Genomic DNA, 19,621 nt, shown 5'->3' with positions numbered 1-19,621 from the left:
CCCCTTTTCCCTACAAACATAACGCTGGTCATTATGGCCAAACAGTTCTATTTTTGTTTCATCAGACCAGAGGACATTTCTCCAAAAAGTACGATCTTTGTCCCTATGTGCAGTTACAAACTGTAGTCTGGCTTTTTTATGGCGGTTTTGGAGCAGTGGCTTCTTCCTTGCTGAGCGGCCTTTCAGGTTATGTCGATATAAGACTAGTTTTACTGTCGATATAGATACTTTTGTACCGGTTTCCACCAGCATCTTCACATGGTCCTTTACTGTTGTTCTGGGATTGATTTGTACTTTTCGCACCAAAGTACGTTCATCTCTAGGAGACAGAACGCGTCTCCTTCCTGAGCAGTATGATGGCTGCGTGGTCCCATGGTGTTTATACTTGCGTACTATTGTTTGTACAGATGAACGTGGTACCTTCAGGCGTTTGGAAATTGCTGCCAAGGATGAACCAGACTTGTGGAGGTCTACACTTTTTTTTCTGAGGTCTTGACTGATTTATTTTGATTTCCCATGATGTCAAGCAAAGAGGCACGGAGTTTGAAGGTAGGCCTTGAAATACATCCACAGGTACACCTCCAATTGACTCAAATGATGTCAATCAGAAGCTTCTAAAGCCATGACACCATTTTCTGGAATTTTCCAAGCTGTATAAACGCACAGTCAACTTAGTGTATGTAAACTTCTGACCAACAGGAATTGTGATACAGTGAATTATAAGTGAATTAATCTTTCTGTAAACAATTGTTGGAAAAATGACTTGTGTCATGCACAAAGTGGATGTCCTAACCGACTGCCCAAAACTATAGTTCGTTAACAAGAAATTTGTGGAGTGGTTGAAAAACAAGTTTTAATGACTCCAACCTAAGTGTATGTAAACATCCGACTTCAACTGTACATCACAAACATATAGGCTGCATTTACACAGGCAGTCCAATTCTGATCTTTTTTTTGCCACTAATTGGTATTTTGACCAATCAGATCAGATATGTTGCCCATAATTTGGCAAAAGATCAGATTTGGGCTGCCTGTGTAAACACAGCCATACACTGTCCTTTCAAATCTAAGCACAATGACCATGAACACAATACAACAATACTTGAAGGTCAGATAAGTGTGGTCCATCCACAGCTTGGCAGGAGGGACAGAGTGTGTGACCCATCACCTTGGCCACTCTCCTGGCAGTCCTCGTCTACCACGATGGCCCCAGTCAGCTGGGTCTTGTCTGAGTCAGGTAAAGGTGCGTCAGAGCTGAAGCAGTAGAATAAGGCACATATGGGGTCAAACTCTGGGTCGGGTTCCAGGTCCCGCCGGGTCCGCACGTGAAGCTCCATGCTCATCAACGTCAGGTGCTGCACCTACAGATGAAAGACAAGCAAGATGTCACATTCCTTCCTTACAACTACATTGTGTGTGTGTTTGTCAGTGAGAAAACAGCTGAGTCAGTGGGGAGTGTGTGTCTGTCAGTCAGTCAGTCTCTGTGTGTGTGTGTCTCACCTCGTGCAGGGCTTTAGCGTCCTGGAGGTTCTGCATGCTGACTTTGAATCCGTATGAATGGCTGATGCTGGGGCCCTCGATCTGAGAGTTGTCTTTCTTTGGAGCGTTCAAAGCATCAAACTGGTTCTGGGGACGGAGAATAGGGGGAAAGCTTATTCACATCACATTAAAGAGAGAACAGAGTATCCGGGCGGATCAAGTAAATGCTAAAAGCCCTTTACGATATTTTTTTAATTACGTGAAATCTGACATTTGTTTTGGGCCATTTACTTGATTGATGTTGTTCATCAATATTCTAAAACTGTACATTGCTCATCCGGGTATATTGAGGCCAACACAGGTAACTGACAAAATAATGCAAACACAGTAAATTAGGGATACAAAGATCTCACTCCAATACATTTTTATAGAAAGTTAGCAAAAATAGATAAGATCTTTCAACCATGGAAAGGAAAATACCTGTCTATTTGTGGAAAAATCACCCTGATTAACTCTTTAGTCATATCACAGTTTACCTATTTGCTCATGGTTTTGCCTAGTCACACCTAGTGACCTGCTTTTTATATTATATGAACAAAAAATGTTCAATTCTATTTGGAACGGCAAGCCAGACAAAATGAAAAGGGCCTATTTATATAACAAATATGAATTTGGAGGGCAGAAATTATTAAATATTAAAGCATTAGACCTCTCACTAAAGGCATCAGTCATACAAAAGTTATACTTAAATCCAAACTGGTTCTCTAGTAAATTGGTAAAAATGTCTCATCCTATGTTCAAGCAGGGCCGTTGTCCCTTTATTTAGATTACACCTGCTCACTTTCTCACCCATCCACAGGGCATGAGTGGACACTGAATGGTTTGATGAGCATGAAAACGATGTAAACCATATGCCATGGCCGTCTTAGTCACCAGATCTGAACCCAATTGAATGCTTATGGGAGATTCTGGAACGGTGCCTGAGACAGCTTTTCCCACCACCATCAACAAAACACCAAATGATCATTGGAGGGAATGACCTAAATGAACAGGAGCTTCAATTCTGTGCGTTTGTCCTGACCTTCATCTGTGTGGTCAGTAGCACTCTCCTCAGGGTGTCTGTGTGTTCCCCTCTCCTGTGCTGCAGTCTCTGAGATGTGGACTCTGCGTCTGGAAGAGAAACCCCAAACAGAAACCCCAAAATGAATTAAGGATCGTGGTGGGGTGGTGCGACGCATAATGACATTCCAGAGGACAAAACAACTGCATGCAGACGGCTTCCTCCTATTAAAACTAATTCAGTAAATGACTGTGACAGATTTACAATTCTGGTACGCTTGATTAGTCAATTATGTAGTTGTTTATGGCAGCCATAACAATTTCCCACTGAGGTAGGAAAGAAAGTTAGAGTAAAATAAAAGGTTATAGCGGATGCTATCGCTAATGTAATTTTCCATGGTCTGAATTAACGTTGGCGGCTGAGGCAGGATGAAGAGTGACAGCTGCTAATAGCCTGTGGCCGGGGAATAAAGGGGCTTACCTTCAGTCACAGGGGTACTGCACACAGTCTCCGACTCACCCCTGCCTTTGTGTCGCCTAAGGACTGGGGTGCTGTGGAGCTGGGGGCTGGTACACTCCCTGTCCCCCCGGGTCTTCATGGAAGGGAAGGGAGAGGGACTGAGGAAGTGCTTCTCCTCTCTCCTCTCTGGGGAGGTGCAGAGCCTGGGGGACAGGGGTAACCCTCGATCTGACCCTCTCCTCTCTCCTTCTACTGCGTCTGGTCGTGAGGGACTGGGCTGCGTGGGCTCCTGCCATGGCAGCAGGTCTGGTGAGTCTGGAGAGATGGATTTACCAGAGTACTCCTCCTCAGAGTCTCTGATGTTAATGTCCGGTACAGGCTTCACTCCTCTGGGACTGTTCTGAGTTTCCACCCCTCCAACAGGTGATATCTGTAGGGACAGATCGTCCCTCCTTTCCTTCCGAGTCCTGATACCTGAGAGCTTCTCAAACTCCTCCTCGTCCTCCAATGCTGAACAATGGAACGGAGCGGGCTGTTCAGTCCTGTCTGTTTGCTGCTCGTCTCTTACCTGTTCCAACCTTCCCCTCTCCAGTTCTCCCATGTCTCTCCTGCCCCTCTGCAGATGCTCATACTGTTTTCTGGCCTCCAGCCATAGCTGGACGCGTTCCCGCCTGGGGGCACTCCTGCAAGGCAGCAGGATGACCTTCTGGTCCCCGGCTGAAGAGGGGCTGAGCTGGGCCTGGTCTCTGGTGTCCTCTGCTCCCAGTGTGTGAGAGGAGCCGGCCCGGGTCATGGTAGAGAAGGCTGTCTTCCAGAACTGTAGCCCCTCCAGGCACAGGTCCCCGTTGAACTCAGCCAGCTCCTTGGCCAACTTGGTCTCCACCATCAGCTTACGCCCACCAACCTCCCTGGAGATTTGAAAATGGACATTAATGATGGAATGATTGATGAGGCTGTGATAAAACGTAATATTGCCAATCATAGATATCTATTGTGTCATTCAACCCTTAAATCAAATCAATCACATGTATTTATAAAGCCATTTTCACATCAGTAGTTGTCATAAAGTGAGTTAGTGATTTTACCTAGGTTTCCCTGGGGCGTCTGAGGGGTTGCTGCAGAAGGGCTCCTGGAAGGTGGCCTCAGACATCTCCAGGTCCAGGAGGGTGGTGAGGATCTCTTCCCGGCTGGGAGGGGACATGAGGGGCTTGAGGATGTGGGCTCCCCCCCCTGTCCCTCTGAGGAGCTGGCTGATGGCCTTCACCTGGGATAGAGAGCTGAAGGAGCGCGGCGAACTACTGGGTGTGGTCGATGTAAAAGCATAATTCCCCTCCAGTAGGTCCCCAGTCGGCAACCCTTCGTTGTCTGCGAAAGACGCAGAGCTCAAAGGCAGTGGTAAGATGGGGTCAAAGGCAGAGAACAGCAGCTCTTTCCTCTCACAGTGAAAGCCCTGGAAGTGGCTGAGGCTGTGGAGTTTGCCCAAAGACGTTCCCCACTCTCTGCTCCTTGGTAACCTCTCAGAGTCCAGAGGTGATCGATGATTGGACACAAAATCGCCATTTTTTGGCTTGTCAAAGAGTTCAGGAGTCAGAGGTCCGGACAAGCTTTCTTGGAGCTCCTCCCCTGAGCCAAACAGCACCTCAGGCCTCTTCTCTAAGCTCAGCGCCAAGGCAGGTACCGCCTCCTGGGTGATGTCACTCAGGAACTTCTGAGGCAGGTTCTTGTCGGTCAGAACAAACTGACTGCCCATGTACAGGCTGGAGAACTCTGCCTGGCTACCGATACCGATGGTGTTGATGTCAAAGTTGTAGTTGTGTGGGAGCTCTGGGGATAGGCTGTCCTCTATGGAGTAACAGCTGTCCAGGCCTGGGTCTGACAGGAACACTGGGCTGTCATCTGACATGGGGGGCTTTTGCTTCACAGGTACCTCCGGCTGAGAGTTTGCCTTCTCCTTCCTGCTTCTGGGTTTCCCCTCCTTGGCAGTTGTAGTTCTTGGGGCCCGGGGTTTCCGTGGGGTGGTTGAGGGAGCTCTCCTGGCTCTTGATGGCTTGGCTGCAGCAGTGTCTGGTGTGGAGCCAGGGGGCTGTGTTGTAGTGGAAAGGCACTGCCCGCCTCTCTGCTGGAGCTTCTTCAGAACAGCCAGGCCAGAGATGTCCTCAGGTAAGGTCTTCCCATTCCGAAGGCCTGAGTGGGGGCACTCTTTGGGGGCGTCCTTTCTGTCCCCCACCTGGGTTGGGGATTTAACCTGATGGGATGTGCATTCATCAGCAGTAGTGTCTGCCTTCACAGCACAACCCTGCGGTTGGTCGGGCTGCGTTTGGACGAGTTCAAGAGCAAAGCTTTGGTTCACCTCCATGATGGAGCTTTCACAGTCCTCAGACTTTGGTTCAATAGACTGCGAGAACTGGTTTAGGGATTTAGAGCTGGAGCCGTCAATGATTTGGCTGGTTTTGCTGGCTGGCTTCTGAAAGGGTGGTATGTCCTCTGAGGAGGATTCAGTAGAAGGCAGCTCACCCTCTGGGAAGAGGTGCTGGGAACTGTCACAGTCTCTGCTTCTTACAGGGGGCTGTTCAGGCTCTTCTGCCTGCTTCTTCCTTCGAGGCCTCCTCGTTCTTGTGGTGATGGTAGTAGTACAGACACAACGCACACTAGTTCCATCAACTGTTTCTAGATCTTTCTTTCTCCTCCTTGGAGTCCCAATAGTACTTTTCCTTCTCACTGTGCTCTCCTTTTTGACTTCCTCTGAAAGCGTAATCCGTCTTCTTGGGCTGGTAGAGGTTACATTTCTAGGTTTAGTAGTCCGTCTGCGGTTCCGCACGCCTCGGCCTAAGGACTCTGGGGGGGGGTCCTGACAAACAAAAGTGAGACAGGGATCATTTAATGGGTTCACCAACCGATCAGAACTTATGGCTTCCATAAGGGGGTCACTGGGGGACCAACACCGGGGTGGGGTTGAATCAACAGGGCTAAGGGATCTCTCAGATAGATAACCCAACTCCACCATCACATCAGTGTACTCAGTGATGTGGTCATCGGCCAGTTCACAGTAACATGGCCAGGGGCATGGCAGAGAGGGAGTCAAGGTTTTTCTAAGGCCTCTAGTCCTTCTAGGCCTCTCTCCCCCTTGCCTAACTCGGACTCTGGGTGGACTGCTGACCATTTTCTTAGTGGTGGTGTTGACCTTGGCCTTTCGTTTGGACTGTTTCTTACTAGCCTTGGGCTCACTGAGAGGGAACTTGACCGCACAAGACTCTGGAACCTTAGGCCAGAAGGTCTTGATGGGTGACATTTTGGTGTACGTCTCCACTCTGTCAGGTGTCAGCACCACCCGCTGCTCCTCAGCACTCACCTTGGCCATCTTCACCAACATGTTCTTTTGACCTTTGAACCGGTTGATGATTATATATTTGATGATGATGGGCGGCTCCCTTGGCTCCTTTCTGTACATCTTCCGTCGTTTCTGGTACTTTAGTTCCTGCGTGCTGAGGACGTAGTTTTCTTTGAAGCGGTCTCGGAGGGCCAGAGGGTGTTTAATGCGAGAGGATACCGACTGATCCCCATCCTCGCTGCTGTCGTAGCTCATCTTGCGTTTGGCCCTCAGGGTGTACTTGCTGCCAGGCAGACCTGAAGCTTTGGTGCAGGTTACTTTAGCAGGGAGCTCAAGCAGTGGGGCCAACCTGCCCTCCACAGACGCCTCATTCAGAATGGCAGGGACTGGGGCCGGTGCAGGGGAAGCGATAGGGGCTGGTAGAGGGGTAGGGGCCAGGGCAGGGGATTCTGGCAGTGGTTCTGTGGGTCCAGTCTCCACTACGACTGACTTTGCCACTGTGACTGGCTTCTCCTTGGTGTCCGTGCTCTTTGGACAAGTAGGCGTGATGGCCATAAAGGCTGTGCTGACTTGGGTGTCAGAGGCTGGGGTTTCCCCAGCGTACGCATTAGCCTTCTGGGCTGCAGCAGCCAAAGACCTCTTGCCAAGCTTTAGCCTGGACCTGCGTGTCTCTGCCTGCTCTAGCTTAGCACAGCCATCGGTCAGCTTGTTGCCCACTACCTTCTTAGCTGGCCTGGTTAGACAGTTGGAGAGAATAACACTGGGGAAAAACTTATAGTGCGCCTCCTGCTGGGCTACTATGGTCCTCTCAGTCTTGTTCTCCTGATAGTCCTCGTACCTGATCTTCAGCTCACCCATGTTGCCGTCCTCGCTGTCATGGCCCATCTCGCCCTCCAGCGGGGCCAGGAGCTCGTCCTCTTCTATGGGGCAGGGAGTTGGGGTTATACTGTTTCTCAGGATTGGGCTTTTACAGCCTTTATGACCCAGTTCTAGATCTGTCGTGCTGGGGCAGTTCCTCAGCTCAGAGTAACAAAGGGAGAAGCTCCTGTGGTTCTGCAGGATGGACAGACGATTCTTCTCAACGTTCTTCATACTGCTGTACTTCTTCCTGCTCTGGGTGATCTTCCCGTGGCTGAACGGAAAGACGTCCAGGTCTGACTCCTCCAGAGCCATCGTCTTCTTCTCGTAGGTGTACAGAGGCCGAACAACGTCCATTTTGTCCACACAGATCTGAGAAACCTCAGCCTGGTTGGCGATATTGCAGGGGATGGGGTGTTTGACCAGCTGGATGTAAGGTCTCTCTTTATTCACCGTGAACCCCGTGGAGCACTCGTGACTGTCCTGGCCGAGGAAGTGCTTATTGGCTGGTTCCTCTGCGTCCTGTGAGTGGGCCTGCCTATGTTCAGGGTGTTTGCACTCCAGGAGGACCTTGGTGGAGGACAGGGGCTCCAGGTGGACAGTCTCCCCAGGAAAGGGGTTCCTCTTCCCCAGGATCTTGTCTGTGACGGTGAGGGACGAGTGGGTCCTGGAGCCTTTGTCCGTTAACGATGAATCTATGGAGAGCAGATATAACATATCAATACTGTGACAGGAATCAAAGGAAAGCATCAATGACACAATCTTAGATGTGATATATGTAGTTTATTATCATTACGTTCTTTTAACTCACCACTGTTCTCGTCCGCAGCGCCGTCCAGCTGAGAAATGGACAGGTTGGCAGAGAGAGAGTTGTCCCCCCTCCTTTCCATCTCCTCATCGGAGGATTCCTGGGGCTCGTCACTGAAGCTCTCCTCTGCATCCTTCACACCAGGTCTAGATGGAGGTAACAGAGACATTGATTAAACAATGAGGCGTCGCTTAAACTATTCACAGTCACGGCTTACCGCAGATGACCTTCATCCGACTGCCAAACATCTGCGTTTACTGTTTCCCATCATGTGAATTCAGTGACAAGAGGAATCCAGCTCCTCAAGAAATAAGCATGAAAACTGGGGCACAAGATAGATGACATGCATTTTTTCAAAGAATGCTGTAATTAGATTTGTTTTCTTCATTTAATAAGTTATTATTAAACTCATAATTCGTTCATATTGAGCAAAAAGAACAAGGCAAAGAAAGAAAAGAAAAATCAGTCACCTCTGTCTAGAAGACTGTTCTGGAAGGTCACTGTCCCATCTCTGTGACATCATCAGACTGAGTTCTGCCTCCTCCCTCTCTAGCTCTGGCCCCTCCTCCTCCTCGTCACTGTTGTAGTGAGCGCTCCCTCCCCCGGGCAGAGAATGCTGGGAGTTCTGCCTCATAGGGGCTGCTCTGTACCCATCATCCTCCAGGCCTGCCAGCAGGTCCACCATGGCATGGTTCTGGCTGCTATCTGCAACACGCACACAGCAAACACAGCATGGTAAGGGGAAATTACCTCTGAGGTCAATCAGCTCCATACTTATATGCTTTTCTTATGGGCTGGAGTTATAACTAGGGCCCGGAGCTTTTCCTGGTCAGATCATATGGTCAGATCAATCTCCTGGCGCTAGCTATGCTATATAAATAATATGTTGATTAAAAACAGATTTTTTCAATTAAAATGACATAAGATCAGTTGGATATGCTGTTCTCCATAGAGCAAATGAACACAGTAATCAGTAATCAGTGCGGTTTGTTTTCCTACCTAGTAAGGGGGAGTGGTTGGATCTTTGGGAGAGGGGGAGGAAGGTCTGGCTGCTTTCCAACAGACTCAGAATGGCCTCTTCATCCACAATGGCCTCCCCCTGGTCTTTACCACAGTTCCTTTTAGTGTCTGAGTGGAGGGAAGAGAGGTATGGGGGTGGGGGGAGCGAGACAGCGAGATGGAGCGAGACATGGGGAAAATGATCATTACTGACAAACAGAGTGCGTGTGTGTCCCAAATGGCAGCCTATTCCCTACATAGTGCCCTGGTCAAAAGTAGTGCACTATATAGGGAATATGGTGCCATTTGGGACACATGCACAGGGAGTGGTTCAGCATGAGGCCCAGCCATACTCCATCCTGGCTCTCTGTGTGCCAGATGCCTAGCCTCCCTGGCATGTCCACTGTTCCTACAGGAGACTTGGCAGACTGAGCGAACAGACTAGGCTAATGTAGATCAACACTGTGTGTCACACTTGAAATTCAGTCACAGTAGGAGAGTACAGTAGGAGAGTTTGGGGAGAATTAGGACAAATGTCGATCCACCTTCTCTGGCAGAAAGACACATTCTAGTTGAGGGTCGATAGGGAGATTTGTTGCTCTCACCAATCTGAGAGTCTCTGTGAACCTCCACCTGGTTAGCTGGTGTACAATGCAGCACCTCTGGGGTCAGGACATCAGGGTATACAGACAGTTCAGCTGGGAAGGGATCCTGCTCCTCTGGCGCGCCCTCCACAGACCCAGACTGAGTCCTATTTAAAAAGAGGCATTAGTTCAAAGGGAGATAAGGGAGACTGTTGTGGGCATGTAACTGCTAAGGTTATCACCAGTCACAGACAGGGCTCCTGGGACAGCGCTGCAGCAGTCAGGTTTTATTAGCATCCCTTGTCTTAATCAGGAGACATGGCTGCAGTGTGTGTGTGAGAGAGGGAGAACGAGAGTGAGAGAAACAAGTGTGTGTGTACAGTGTGTGTAGGAGGAGGTATGAATGGAAAGCTGGCCAGTGGCCAGTGGTTCTTTGGGATTTACCCCAAATGCCTCTTGGCTACAGGCTTTCTGACTATCAGGCTCCGTCCTCCGCTCTGTTCCGTGCTGTACCCTTGCATTGCTTAGCAACTCACTACTTAGCAACTCAACTAAATATTGAAAAACATGCAAGGTGGAACTCAAAAAGGTGGAACAAGCAATGCCGGAATTAGCCCCCCAAAATATTTTAGACACTACTTTCTCTACAAAAAAATAAATCATAATTTGTCATTGTGGGGAGGATGAAGGAATGCAGATGTGCTCCAGAGATGGGCCTGTGTGTGCATGACTGTCTCACTCTTTGTTAATTAGTCTCGTCACTAATGACTTTTGTGGCTACAGGGGGGAGCCTAGAAGGTGTCTGGGGATTCCTTCACCCCTTAACACATTTCAGCCCTACTGTTCTTACTGCAGTACAGCCTGTCTGAGGTTACAATCAGAGGGACATAGAGAGATACAGAGGGACATAGAGAGAGACACACAAATCAATTCAAAATAAAATAAAATGTTATTGGTCACATACACATATTTAGCAGATGTTATTGCGGGTGTAGCGAAATGCTTGTGTTCCTAGTTCCAACAGTGCAGTAATATCTAAAAATTCACAACAATACACACAAATCTAAAAGTAAAATAATAGAATTAAGAAATACATACAGTACCAGTCAAAAGTCTGGACACCTACTCATTCAAGGGGTTTTCTTTATACATTGTAGAATAATAGTGCGCGCGAGAGAGAGAGACTGTACTTGTATATGTGAAAGAGCGCCAGTCAACCAGTGAGAGTTGTGAGCTGGGCGTGTGTGTGTGTGTGTGTGTGTGTGTGTGTGTGTGTGTGTGTGTGTGTGTGTGTGTGTGTGTGGCACAGTTCTGCCAAGCCAAAGCTCCGCCAGGTGAGAGGAGATGGGTCCCTGTGCCAAGGCCCAAACTGCTCCCATACTGGCCTGTACCTGCCTTCGATAGAACCGTTTCATTTTCCTCCCTTGCTTTCCTCCCATTGGTAACAACTTATCTGGGCCTGATGTAACAGCACACACCGGACCAACTGCACTTTTTTTTATCGAAGGAAATTATTTCTGCTCAGAAAGAAGGGGGAGCAGGGAGCAGAGAGAGGGATATACTAGACAGCACTGTAACCCAATCAACACCCTCCCTCCTTGCTCCCTGCTCATCTCTGGCCATTAAGATGAACCAGGAAGAGACATGCGGTCACCATCTTATACACAGTAGACAACCAAAAAGGCATTGGGAAAATAAGTAGACGTTTTAACATAAAGACCAGATGTAAATTCTCTCAAACCCCAATTTATGTGGTCTCCGGCGGTAGACATCATCTTGCTAACGAGATTGGAAGCAGCATATGTTTACTCTGAAAGACCAGCCCTGCTGCCCCCATTCTAAACTCTCCAAACCAAGCACAGCCATTTACTCACGCAATGTGGAGCAACTGTCTGTCCATCGATGACTTATAGTCAAGTTGCCCTAAAGACTGGGAAAGTGATAAGCCTAGCCCACGTAAAAAAAAAAAAAAAACAGCAAGATTGAGGGTGAAAGTTTTTACTTACACATCAAACTCATTTTCCTTCAGGATCTCCTTGAATCTCTTCATGAAGATCCTCTCGCTTTCCGTCGAGGCGACAAACCTGCGATCTGGAGGAGCATCAAATCAAATCAAATTTTATTGGTCACATACAGATTTAGCAGATGTTATTGTGGGTGTAGCAAAATGCTTGTAAAATGCATGGAACGCAGTCAGCGGTTTAATTATTACACTTTGATGTATGTCTGATGCACATGGGATAGCAGTCAGACTCAAGAGATAAGAATGACTCCTGACAGAGACAATACTTGGTTATTTATTACCTCGGCTCACATTGAGCATATTCCAACAAGCAGACGATGGCACATTTTGCGGCATAGTCCTATATACACTCAGTAACCAGTTTAGTAGGTATTTCGAATTTGGCAGTACGTCTAACCGGCCTCACGACCGTATACCACGTGTAACTACGCCAGCCCAGGACTTCCACATCCAGCTTCTTCACCTGAGGGATCGTCTGAGACCAGCCACCCGGATAGCGGATGAAACTGTGTTTGCACAACCGAAGAATTTCTCCACAAGCTGTCAGAAACCATCTCAGGAAAGCTCATCTGGGTGCTCGTCGTCCTCACCAACGTCTTGACCCAACTGCAGTTTGACGCCGTAACCGACTTCATTGGGCAAATGCTCACCTTTGATGGCCAATGGCACGCTGGGGAGGTGTGCTCGTCACGGATGAATCCCGGTTTTCATCTGTACCGGTCAGATGGCAGACAGCGTATATGGCGTTATTTGGGCGAGTGGTTTGCTGATGTCAACGTTGTGAACAGAGTGCCGGTGGGGTTATGGTATGGGAAGGCATAAGCTACGGACAACGAACACAATTGCATTTTATCGATGGCAACCTGAATGCACAAATATACCGTGATGAGATCCTGAGAGCCATTGTTGTGCCATTCATCCGCTGCCATCACCTCATGTTTCAGCATGATAATGTGCACTGCTGCATGTCACAAGGATCTGTACACAATTCCTGGAAGCAGAAAATGTCTCAGTTCTTCCATGGCCTGCATACTCACCAGATATGTCACCCATTGAGCATGTTTGGGATGCCCTGGTTCAATGCGTACGACAGTTTGTTTCAGTTCCCGCCAATATCCAGCAACTACATACAGCCATTGAAGAGGAGTGGGACAACATTCCACAGGCCACAATCAACAGCCTGATCAACTCTATGGGAAGGAGATGTGTGACGCTGCATGAGGCAAATGGTGGTCACACCAGATACTGACTGGTTTTCTGATCCACACCCCTACCTTTTTTAAAGATATCTGTGACCAACAGATGCATATCTGTTTTCCCAGTCATGTGAAATCCATAGATTAGGGCCTAATGAATTAATTTTCATGAACTGATTTCCTTATATGAACTGTAACTCAGTAACATCTTTGAAATTGTTGCATGTTGCGTTTATATTTTTATTCAGTGTTGTACTGGGTCGGACCCTCCTTTGCCTCGAGAACAGCCTGAATTCTTTGGAGCATGGAAACATTGCTCAATTGGTATCAGGGACCTAACGTGTGCCCGGAAAGATTGTGCCCCACACCATTACACCACCGCCACCAGCCTGTACCGTTGACACCAGGCAGGATGGGGCCATGGACTCATGCAGTTTATGCCAAATCCTGACTCAGCCATTAGTATGACGTAACAGGAATAGGGATTCGTCAGACCAGGCAATGTTTTTCCACTCCTCAATTGTCCAGTGTTGGTGGTCGTGTGCCCACTGGAGCCGCTTCTTCTTGTTTTTATCCATTTACATGAACGGGGTCGTACCTAATAAACTGGCCACAGTGTATATTCAGTCAAAAAGCATGTAGACCTGCTAGACGTTTGATTGTGGTGCTAACTAATGGAGGATTTGGCTGTGGGGAGGTATAGCTCTGTCCATCACTCACCCTGTGACTTTGGGATCTCTATCTGAGATGACTGGTTCACTCACCCTGTGACTGTGGGGTCTCAATCTGAGATGACTGGTTCACTCACCCTGTGACTGTGGGGTCTCGATCTGAGATGACTGGTTCACTCACCCTGTGACTGTGGGGTCTCGATCTGAGATGACTGGTTCACTCACCCTGTGACTGTGGGGTCTCGATCTGAGATGACTGGTTCACTCACCCTGTGACTGTGGGGTCTCGATCTGAGATGACTGGTTCACTCACCCTGTGACTGTGGGGTCTCGATCTGAGATGACTGGTTCACTCACCCTGTGACTGTGGGGTCTCGATCTGAGATGACTGGTTCACTCACCCTGTGACTGTGGGGTCTCGATCTGAGATGACTGGTTCACTCACCCTGTGACTGTGGGATCTCGATCTGAGATGACTGGTTCACTCACCCTGTGACTGTGGGGTCTCGATCTGAGATGACTGGTTCACTCACCCTGTGACTGTGGGGTCTCGATCTGAGATGACTGGTTCACTCACCCTGTGACTGTGGGGTCTCGATCTGAGATGACTGGTTCACTCACCCTGTGACTGTGGGGTCTCGATCTGAGATGACTGGTTCACTCACCCTGTGACTGTGGGATCTCGATCTGAGATGACTGGTTCACTCACCCTGTGACTGTGGGGTCTCGATCTGAGATGACTGGTTCACTCACCCTGTGACTGTGGGATCTCGATCTGAGATGACTGGTTCACTCACCCTGTGACTGTGGGGTCTCGATCTGAGATGACTGGTTCACTCACCCTGTGACTGTGGGGTCTCGATCTGAGATGACTGGTTCACTCACCCTGTGACTGTGGGGTCTCGATCTGAGATGACTGGTTCTTCTCTCGTCGTCTCTGCTTCTCGTCCTCCCAGATGACCTGCAGGCCAGGGTTCCTGGCAATCTGATCTACACACACACACACACACACACACACACACACACACACACACACACACACACACACACACACACACACACACACACACACACACACACACACACACACACACACACACACACACACACACACACACACACACACACACACACACACACACACTTTAGCATAGATCCCTACACATAAACCTCTGCACATCCCTCTCTATCCTTTTATCTACCGTCAGTTGGATGAAGGCCTTTTTCAAGAAGAGAACATTGACGCACACATAGGAATGTGACGATTATAGAATTTGGGGTAATGATTAATTGTCACGGTTACTGTCATAATTGTCTTTAGAGATATATTATATAGAGAAAATGATCTACAACATATGAATACAACACAGCTTTGGAGACACCCCTGTTAAATTATAATTTATTTTTTTACTCATTGTTTTGACTGCTTAGAACTTTTGGAAATAAAGCTTCTCCTGCTGACTGTGCCGTTCTGCTATTAAAATGATTACAACTTGATGCAAAAATTAAAAACTGCATTTGGGTAAATTATTTCTACTTTAGTATAAAGTGAATTCCCCCTTCTCCTAAAATAAATGTAATAAGACAATACATTTTGTAGTTGACGGTTTTTGTCCATAATTGTCGGTTACACGATTATACAACGATTGTGCCAGCCCTACTCACACAAAGCAAAGTTAAAGATCATAGATCCAGAGCCAACCACTCAGAACTAGGCACAAACTCAAAATCATAGAATCAGTCTTCAACCATTTCCTTTTCAACAGAGAGTTTGTATATCCGTTTTTGGGGCAGATGGAAAATCTACGTGCCAAGACCACATATGTGAACTGCCATGGTGTGCCCCCTCTTTCTACCTTGTGCAGATAATTGTGTGTGTGTGTGTGTGTGTGTGTGTGTGTGTCCATTGCCAACACTCCATATTATGAGCACAGCTAATCTAAAACACAATCAAAAATGCAATCACTTTGTTTCTTTTGTTCCTAGTATGTATCAAGAATAGCAGGAAGTCTGTAAAAAGAGTTCATTGTGAATTGAGAAATTGGAACACATTCCAGCAACAGATGAATATTCATACATGTCTCTGCATGTTCTAAACAGTGTTCTCTTTTTGCTTTAAGTTCTCAGTTCAATATGCTCTTCCACCCTACATCCCCATTTCCAATTCCCTCTCCCTCCCCCCTCTCCAGACAGAAGGCAGACAGATAGGGTGAGTGGACAGTGTTTGTTTTGGGCCGGATGGTCACTGATCTCATGCTCCAATGTGCTGGAGAGCAGGAGCCTGGCAGTGTGGTAAGAGACTGACAGCGTTTGATCTGGAGGCCTCCGTCGCTCATCTGTGTCACATAGGCTGCGCCCCAAATGGCACGCCATTCCCTTTATAGGGCTCCTTTAGGGATTCTAGTCAAACATAGTGCACTACAGGGAATAGAATGCCATTTGAGAGGCAACCACTGATGTGGAAAAGCCACCATCACTCAACTGTGTTACATAGTCAGAGCAGAAGTGAGTCAGTAGCCATCCCCTCCCTCAGGCTCTCCCTCATGTGCGCCGACCGTGTCTGCCTGACTGACTGGTTGACTGTTTGATCTATGACAAAAAAAAGTGTTCAAGTTTGTTGTACTTACTGTCTATCTCCAGACGGTTGAGGATGTCTGCAGCCACAGCATCTGCCTCCAGCTCACACGTACTCTGTTTCTCCACATCCTCCAGGACTAGAGAACTACATCACACAGAGAGAGAGAGAGAGAGAGAGAGAGAGAGAGAGAGAGAGAGAGAGAGAGAGAGAGAGAGAGAGAGAGAGAGAGAGAGAGAGAGAGAGAGAGAGCGAGAGAAAGAGAGGATATATAGACCTAATGACATTTGAAATGTATTTTGTAATGTCAGTGAGTGTAATGTTTACTGTTAATTTGTATTGTTTATTTCACTTTTGTTTATTATATACTTCACTTGCTTTGGCAATGTTAACATACGTTTCCCATGCCAATAAAACCCTTAAATTGAATTGAGAGGAGGGTGCGAGAGATCAAATCAACCTTACACAGAAAAAAAACCTCAAAAAGAAACCACAGTTATCATGTACAAACAAGAGCTAAAAAGCTGACACCGTAGAGGCCCACAACATGTGAATGGAGCCCGTCTGAGCAGGTGTGGCTCACCAGGGTGTGGCATCGTCCTGCCAGCAGACAAACGTGCCTCCCAGGGTACTGTCACTCAGTTTGGAGGTACAGGGGCTCTTCAAGGGTCTGGTGCTGGGTCTTCTGCGGAAGCCCTGGTGATCTGGGGGAGACCCCTCTGTTACATATATACACACACACACACACACACACACACACACACACACACACACACACACACACACACACACACACACACACACACACACACACACACACACACACACACACACACACACACACACACACACACACACACACACACACACACACACACACATCAATGTGAGTCATGTGTTGGAAGTCAATCTGAGGAGATTTATTGCTGAGACAGTCCACAAACATTGTGCTTTCAACATACAGCAAGACTAAAAAAGCATACCAGCTCAGTATTTCAAATTGATTTGGATCTACACAAATTTTTACACAGGGTTTTCAAATGTCTGTCATCGTCTTCATCCCAGATTACAAACTCACTTTCGAGTTGGCGCAATACTAAAACGTATGTAAACATTGTCACAGCGCTTTGGTCTCTTTCTACTTTTTGGTTCTTTGCAACTCCTTTTCCATTGATTGCATGAAATCCAGAGGTGGATTTATCTTTCAACTCTCTTTGTCTGGGAGGAGTTCCTGGCCGATTCATGAACCCTTCCATGCCTAGTGGTGTGATGCTGGGTTCTGCCTCCCCTGGCCCAGGAGAGACTTGCTCAGGCATGAAGAGCAGTGCAGAGTGGAGATACCTGTCCCATCTCGGCTCGAGATTAGCACTTACTAAGCCTTTGTCAAGATCAAACAGAAAATACCTATCTGCCGCTTTATTCACAGCCATCAGGCAGGAGAGAAAGGGTGTGGAGCGTGAAGCCAAGACCAAGTTCAACCCTCTGATCTGAGATACCTCCCCTGATCCTCCACTCCCACGGAGATACCTCCCCTGTTCTACCACTATCTCCCTCCCACTGAGGGGCCTTGTGATTCTCAGGTTCACTTCCAGGGATGAAGGGAGGTAGGAGGTAGGGAGTCCATGTCTGACTGCCCCCCGGCCTCAACCCTCAGATTACAGGCTCGACTTTATCATTCTCACTAGGAGATATCAAATGTCCCAGCTTGGCTTGTAGCTGCGGCTTTGTTTTGGTTGGCAGAGGAGAGGCGGGAGGTCATATTAATACTAAACAGCTGTGTAAAGTACAAGTTCAATAAACGACCGAGTTCAAAAGGTCAGAAGTAAATAGATCCATATCCAAGCTCTTACTGGTTTATTTCTCTAGATTGACGTCAGGGTGTTTGTTTGTCCAGCTCTGTGAAACAGAGGAAGAGACTGATGATATTACTAGGAATGGGCCTCGGGCTCCTGGATTGGGTGACATACAGGGATGTGGCCTGGATCTCTCAATCTGTGCATAATGACTTATTGTCTGTAACAGGTGTTCCAGAATGCTCTGGGGTTCCAGGAGAATGTACAGGAGGCAGGAGCTAAGAGTTACTCCTCTAGTCTAGTTTCAGGGCTGGAGGGGGGCTGCCACCTGGCCGGCACCCCATTGCTTCTAGTTCTCCCTCCCTCTTCATCTGTCCTTCTGTTGTAAGCTTTGCTGTGTGTTTGCAAGGTGTATTATTCAAAGCACTGTCATTGTAGAGCTTTATGATTAAAACCTTCTCTAATCTATCTATATGGTCAGGTCTTTGAAAGGCCAGGGTGTCATCTGGTTGGCACTCTTTCAAAAACGTCACACTGACCAGGATGCATTAGGTAGCAGGACAAGGAGGTGGTGTGTGTACACCTGTGTGAGATTGCTGCTTCTCTAGCTCACACCATCTGAGGCATCTCAAGGCCATTGTAAAGAAATGTACTAATACATCATGACACAAAGCATGGCAGCTTTCACTCTCTCCTTGTCCTCCCTTACAGCCTCCCCACAGAGCCAGAGCACGGTGGAGGAGGTGGCCTATAGCCTGGGTTGTCTGTCCATCAGAGCAGAAAACAGCCTTGGTCTGATATGACTGGGCATGCTGCAACTACATAGTCCTCAACCACATCAAACACTAACAGTAATATCAACCACATCCAACAGTAATATCAACCACATCTAACAGTAAAATCAACCACATCTAACACTAACATTAATATCAACCACATCTAACAGAGAAATCTGAGGTTTGTAGGTTTCCCTATCCAATATAGTGTCTATGGGGTCATATTGCACTTCCTAAGGCTTCCACTAAATGCCAACAGTCTTTAGAACCTTGTTTGATGCTTCTACTGTGAGGGATGAGGGAATGAGAGCTGATTGAGTCAGGGGTCTGGCAGAGTGCCACGAGCTCACTCAGGTGCACCAAGTGAGAGGTAGCTTCGTTCCTTTTCGTTTCTAAAGACAAAGGAATTCTCCGGTTTAAACATTGTTGAAGATTTATGTTAAAAACATCCTAAAGATTGATCCTATACATCGTTTGACATGTTTCTACGAACTGTAATGGAATTCTTAGACTTTTTGTCTGGCCTGCGCGTCATGAATTTGGATTTTTGAACTAAACGCGCAAACAAAAAGGAGGTATTTGGACATAAATTATGGACTTTATCGAACAAAACAAATCTCAGTTCTATTTATTATCAAGCATTCTGATGAAGATCATGAAAGGTAAGTGAATATTTATAATGCTATTTCTGACTTCTGTTGACTCCACAACATGGCGGGTACCTGTATTGCTTGTTTTTGTGTCTGAGCGCCGTACTCAGATTATTGCATGGTGTGCTTTTTCCGTAAAGTTTTTTGAAATCTGACACAGCGGTTACATTAAGGAGAATGTAGAAAGTACTGGAGAAAGTACTGACCTAACATAATCAGATGGTGTGCTTTCGTAAAGCCTTTTTGAAATTGGACACTGTGGTGGGATTAACAACAAATGTATCTTTAAAATGGTGTAAAATACTTGTATGTTTGAGGAATTTTAATTATGAGATTTCTGTTGTTTGAATTTGGCGCCCTGC

At 47.3% G+C, this 19,621-nt stretch overlaps 1 protein-coding gene across 5 annotated transcripts in view; it reads right to left on the bottom strand.

Annotated features, from left to right (window-relative positions):
• LOC139556208 (DNA polymerase zeta catalytic subunit-like) overlaps window positions 1-19,621 on the bottom strand; it is a 113,366-nt gene that overhangs the window by 34,864 nt on the left and 58,881 nt on the right. For 4 of the 5 annotated variants that reach the window (XR_011671083.1, XM_071369841.1, XM_071369843.1 and 1 more), the window contains 13 exons: window positions 16,624-16,759; window positions 16,093-16,187; window positions 14,351-14,455; window positions 11,582-11,666; window positions 9,597-9,742; window positions 8,992-9,120; window positions 8,463-8,697; window positions 7,996-8,138; window positions 4,084-7,879; window positions 3,020-3,906; window positions 2,561-2,649; window positions 1,501-1,626; window positions 1,169-1,361 (listed from right to left, as the gene is read on the bottom strand). Coding sequence is in view for 4 of the 5 variants with exons in the window: in XM_071369841.1 (XP_071225942.1) it covers window positions 1,169-1,361; window positions 1,501-1,626; window positions 2,561-2,649; window positions 3,020-3,906; window positions 4,084-7,879; window positions 7,996-8,138; window positions 8,463-8,697; window positions 8,992-9,120; window positions 9,597-9,742; window positions 11,582-11,666; window positions 14,351-14,455; window positions 16,093-16,187; window positions 16,624-16,759 (6,165 nt within the window). In the remaining variant the exon portion in view is untranslated. Of the gene's footprint in view, window positions 1-1,168; window positions 1,362-1,500; window positions 1,627-2,560; window positions 2,650-3,019; window positions 3,907-4,083; window positions 7,880-7,995; window positions 8,139-8,462; window positions 8,698-8,991; window positions 9,121-9,596; window positions 9,743-11,581; window positions 11,667-13,602; window positions 13,865-14,350; window positions 14,456-16,092; window positions 16,188-16,623; window positions 16,760-19,621 lie in introns of those variants that run through there. The other variant, XM_071369845.1, reaches the window with a different exon arrangement.

This window comes from Salvelinus alpinus, chromosome 27 (genome assembly GCF_045679555.1).
Source record: "Salvelinus alpinus chromosome 27, SLU_Salpinus.1, whole genome shotgun sequence".
NCBI lineage: Eukaryota > Metazoa > Chordata > Actinopteri > Salmoniformes > Salmonidae > Salvelinus > Salvelinus alpinus.
Note: the sequence above shows the minus strand (reverse complement) of the source record. Positions and strands in the feature narration are given on the sequence as shown.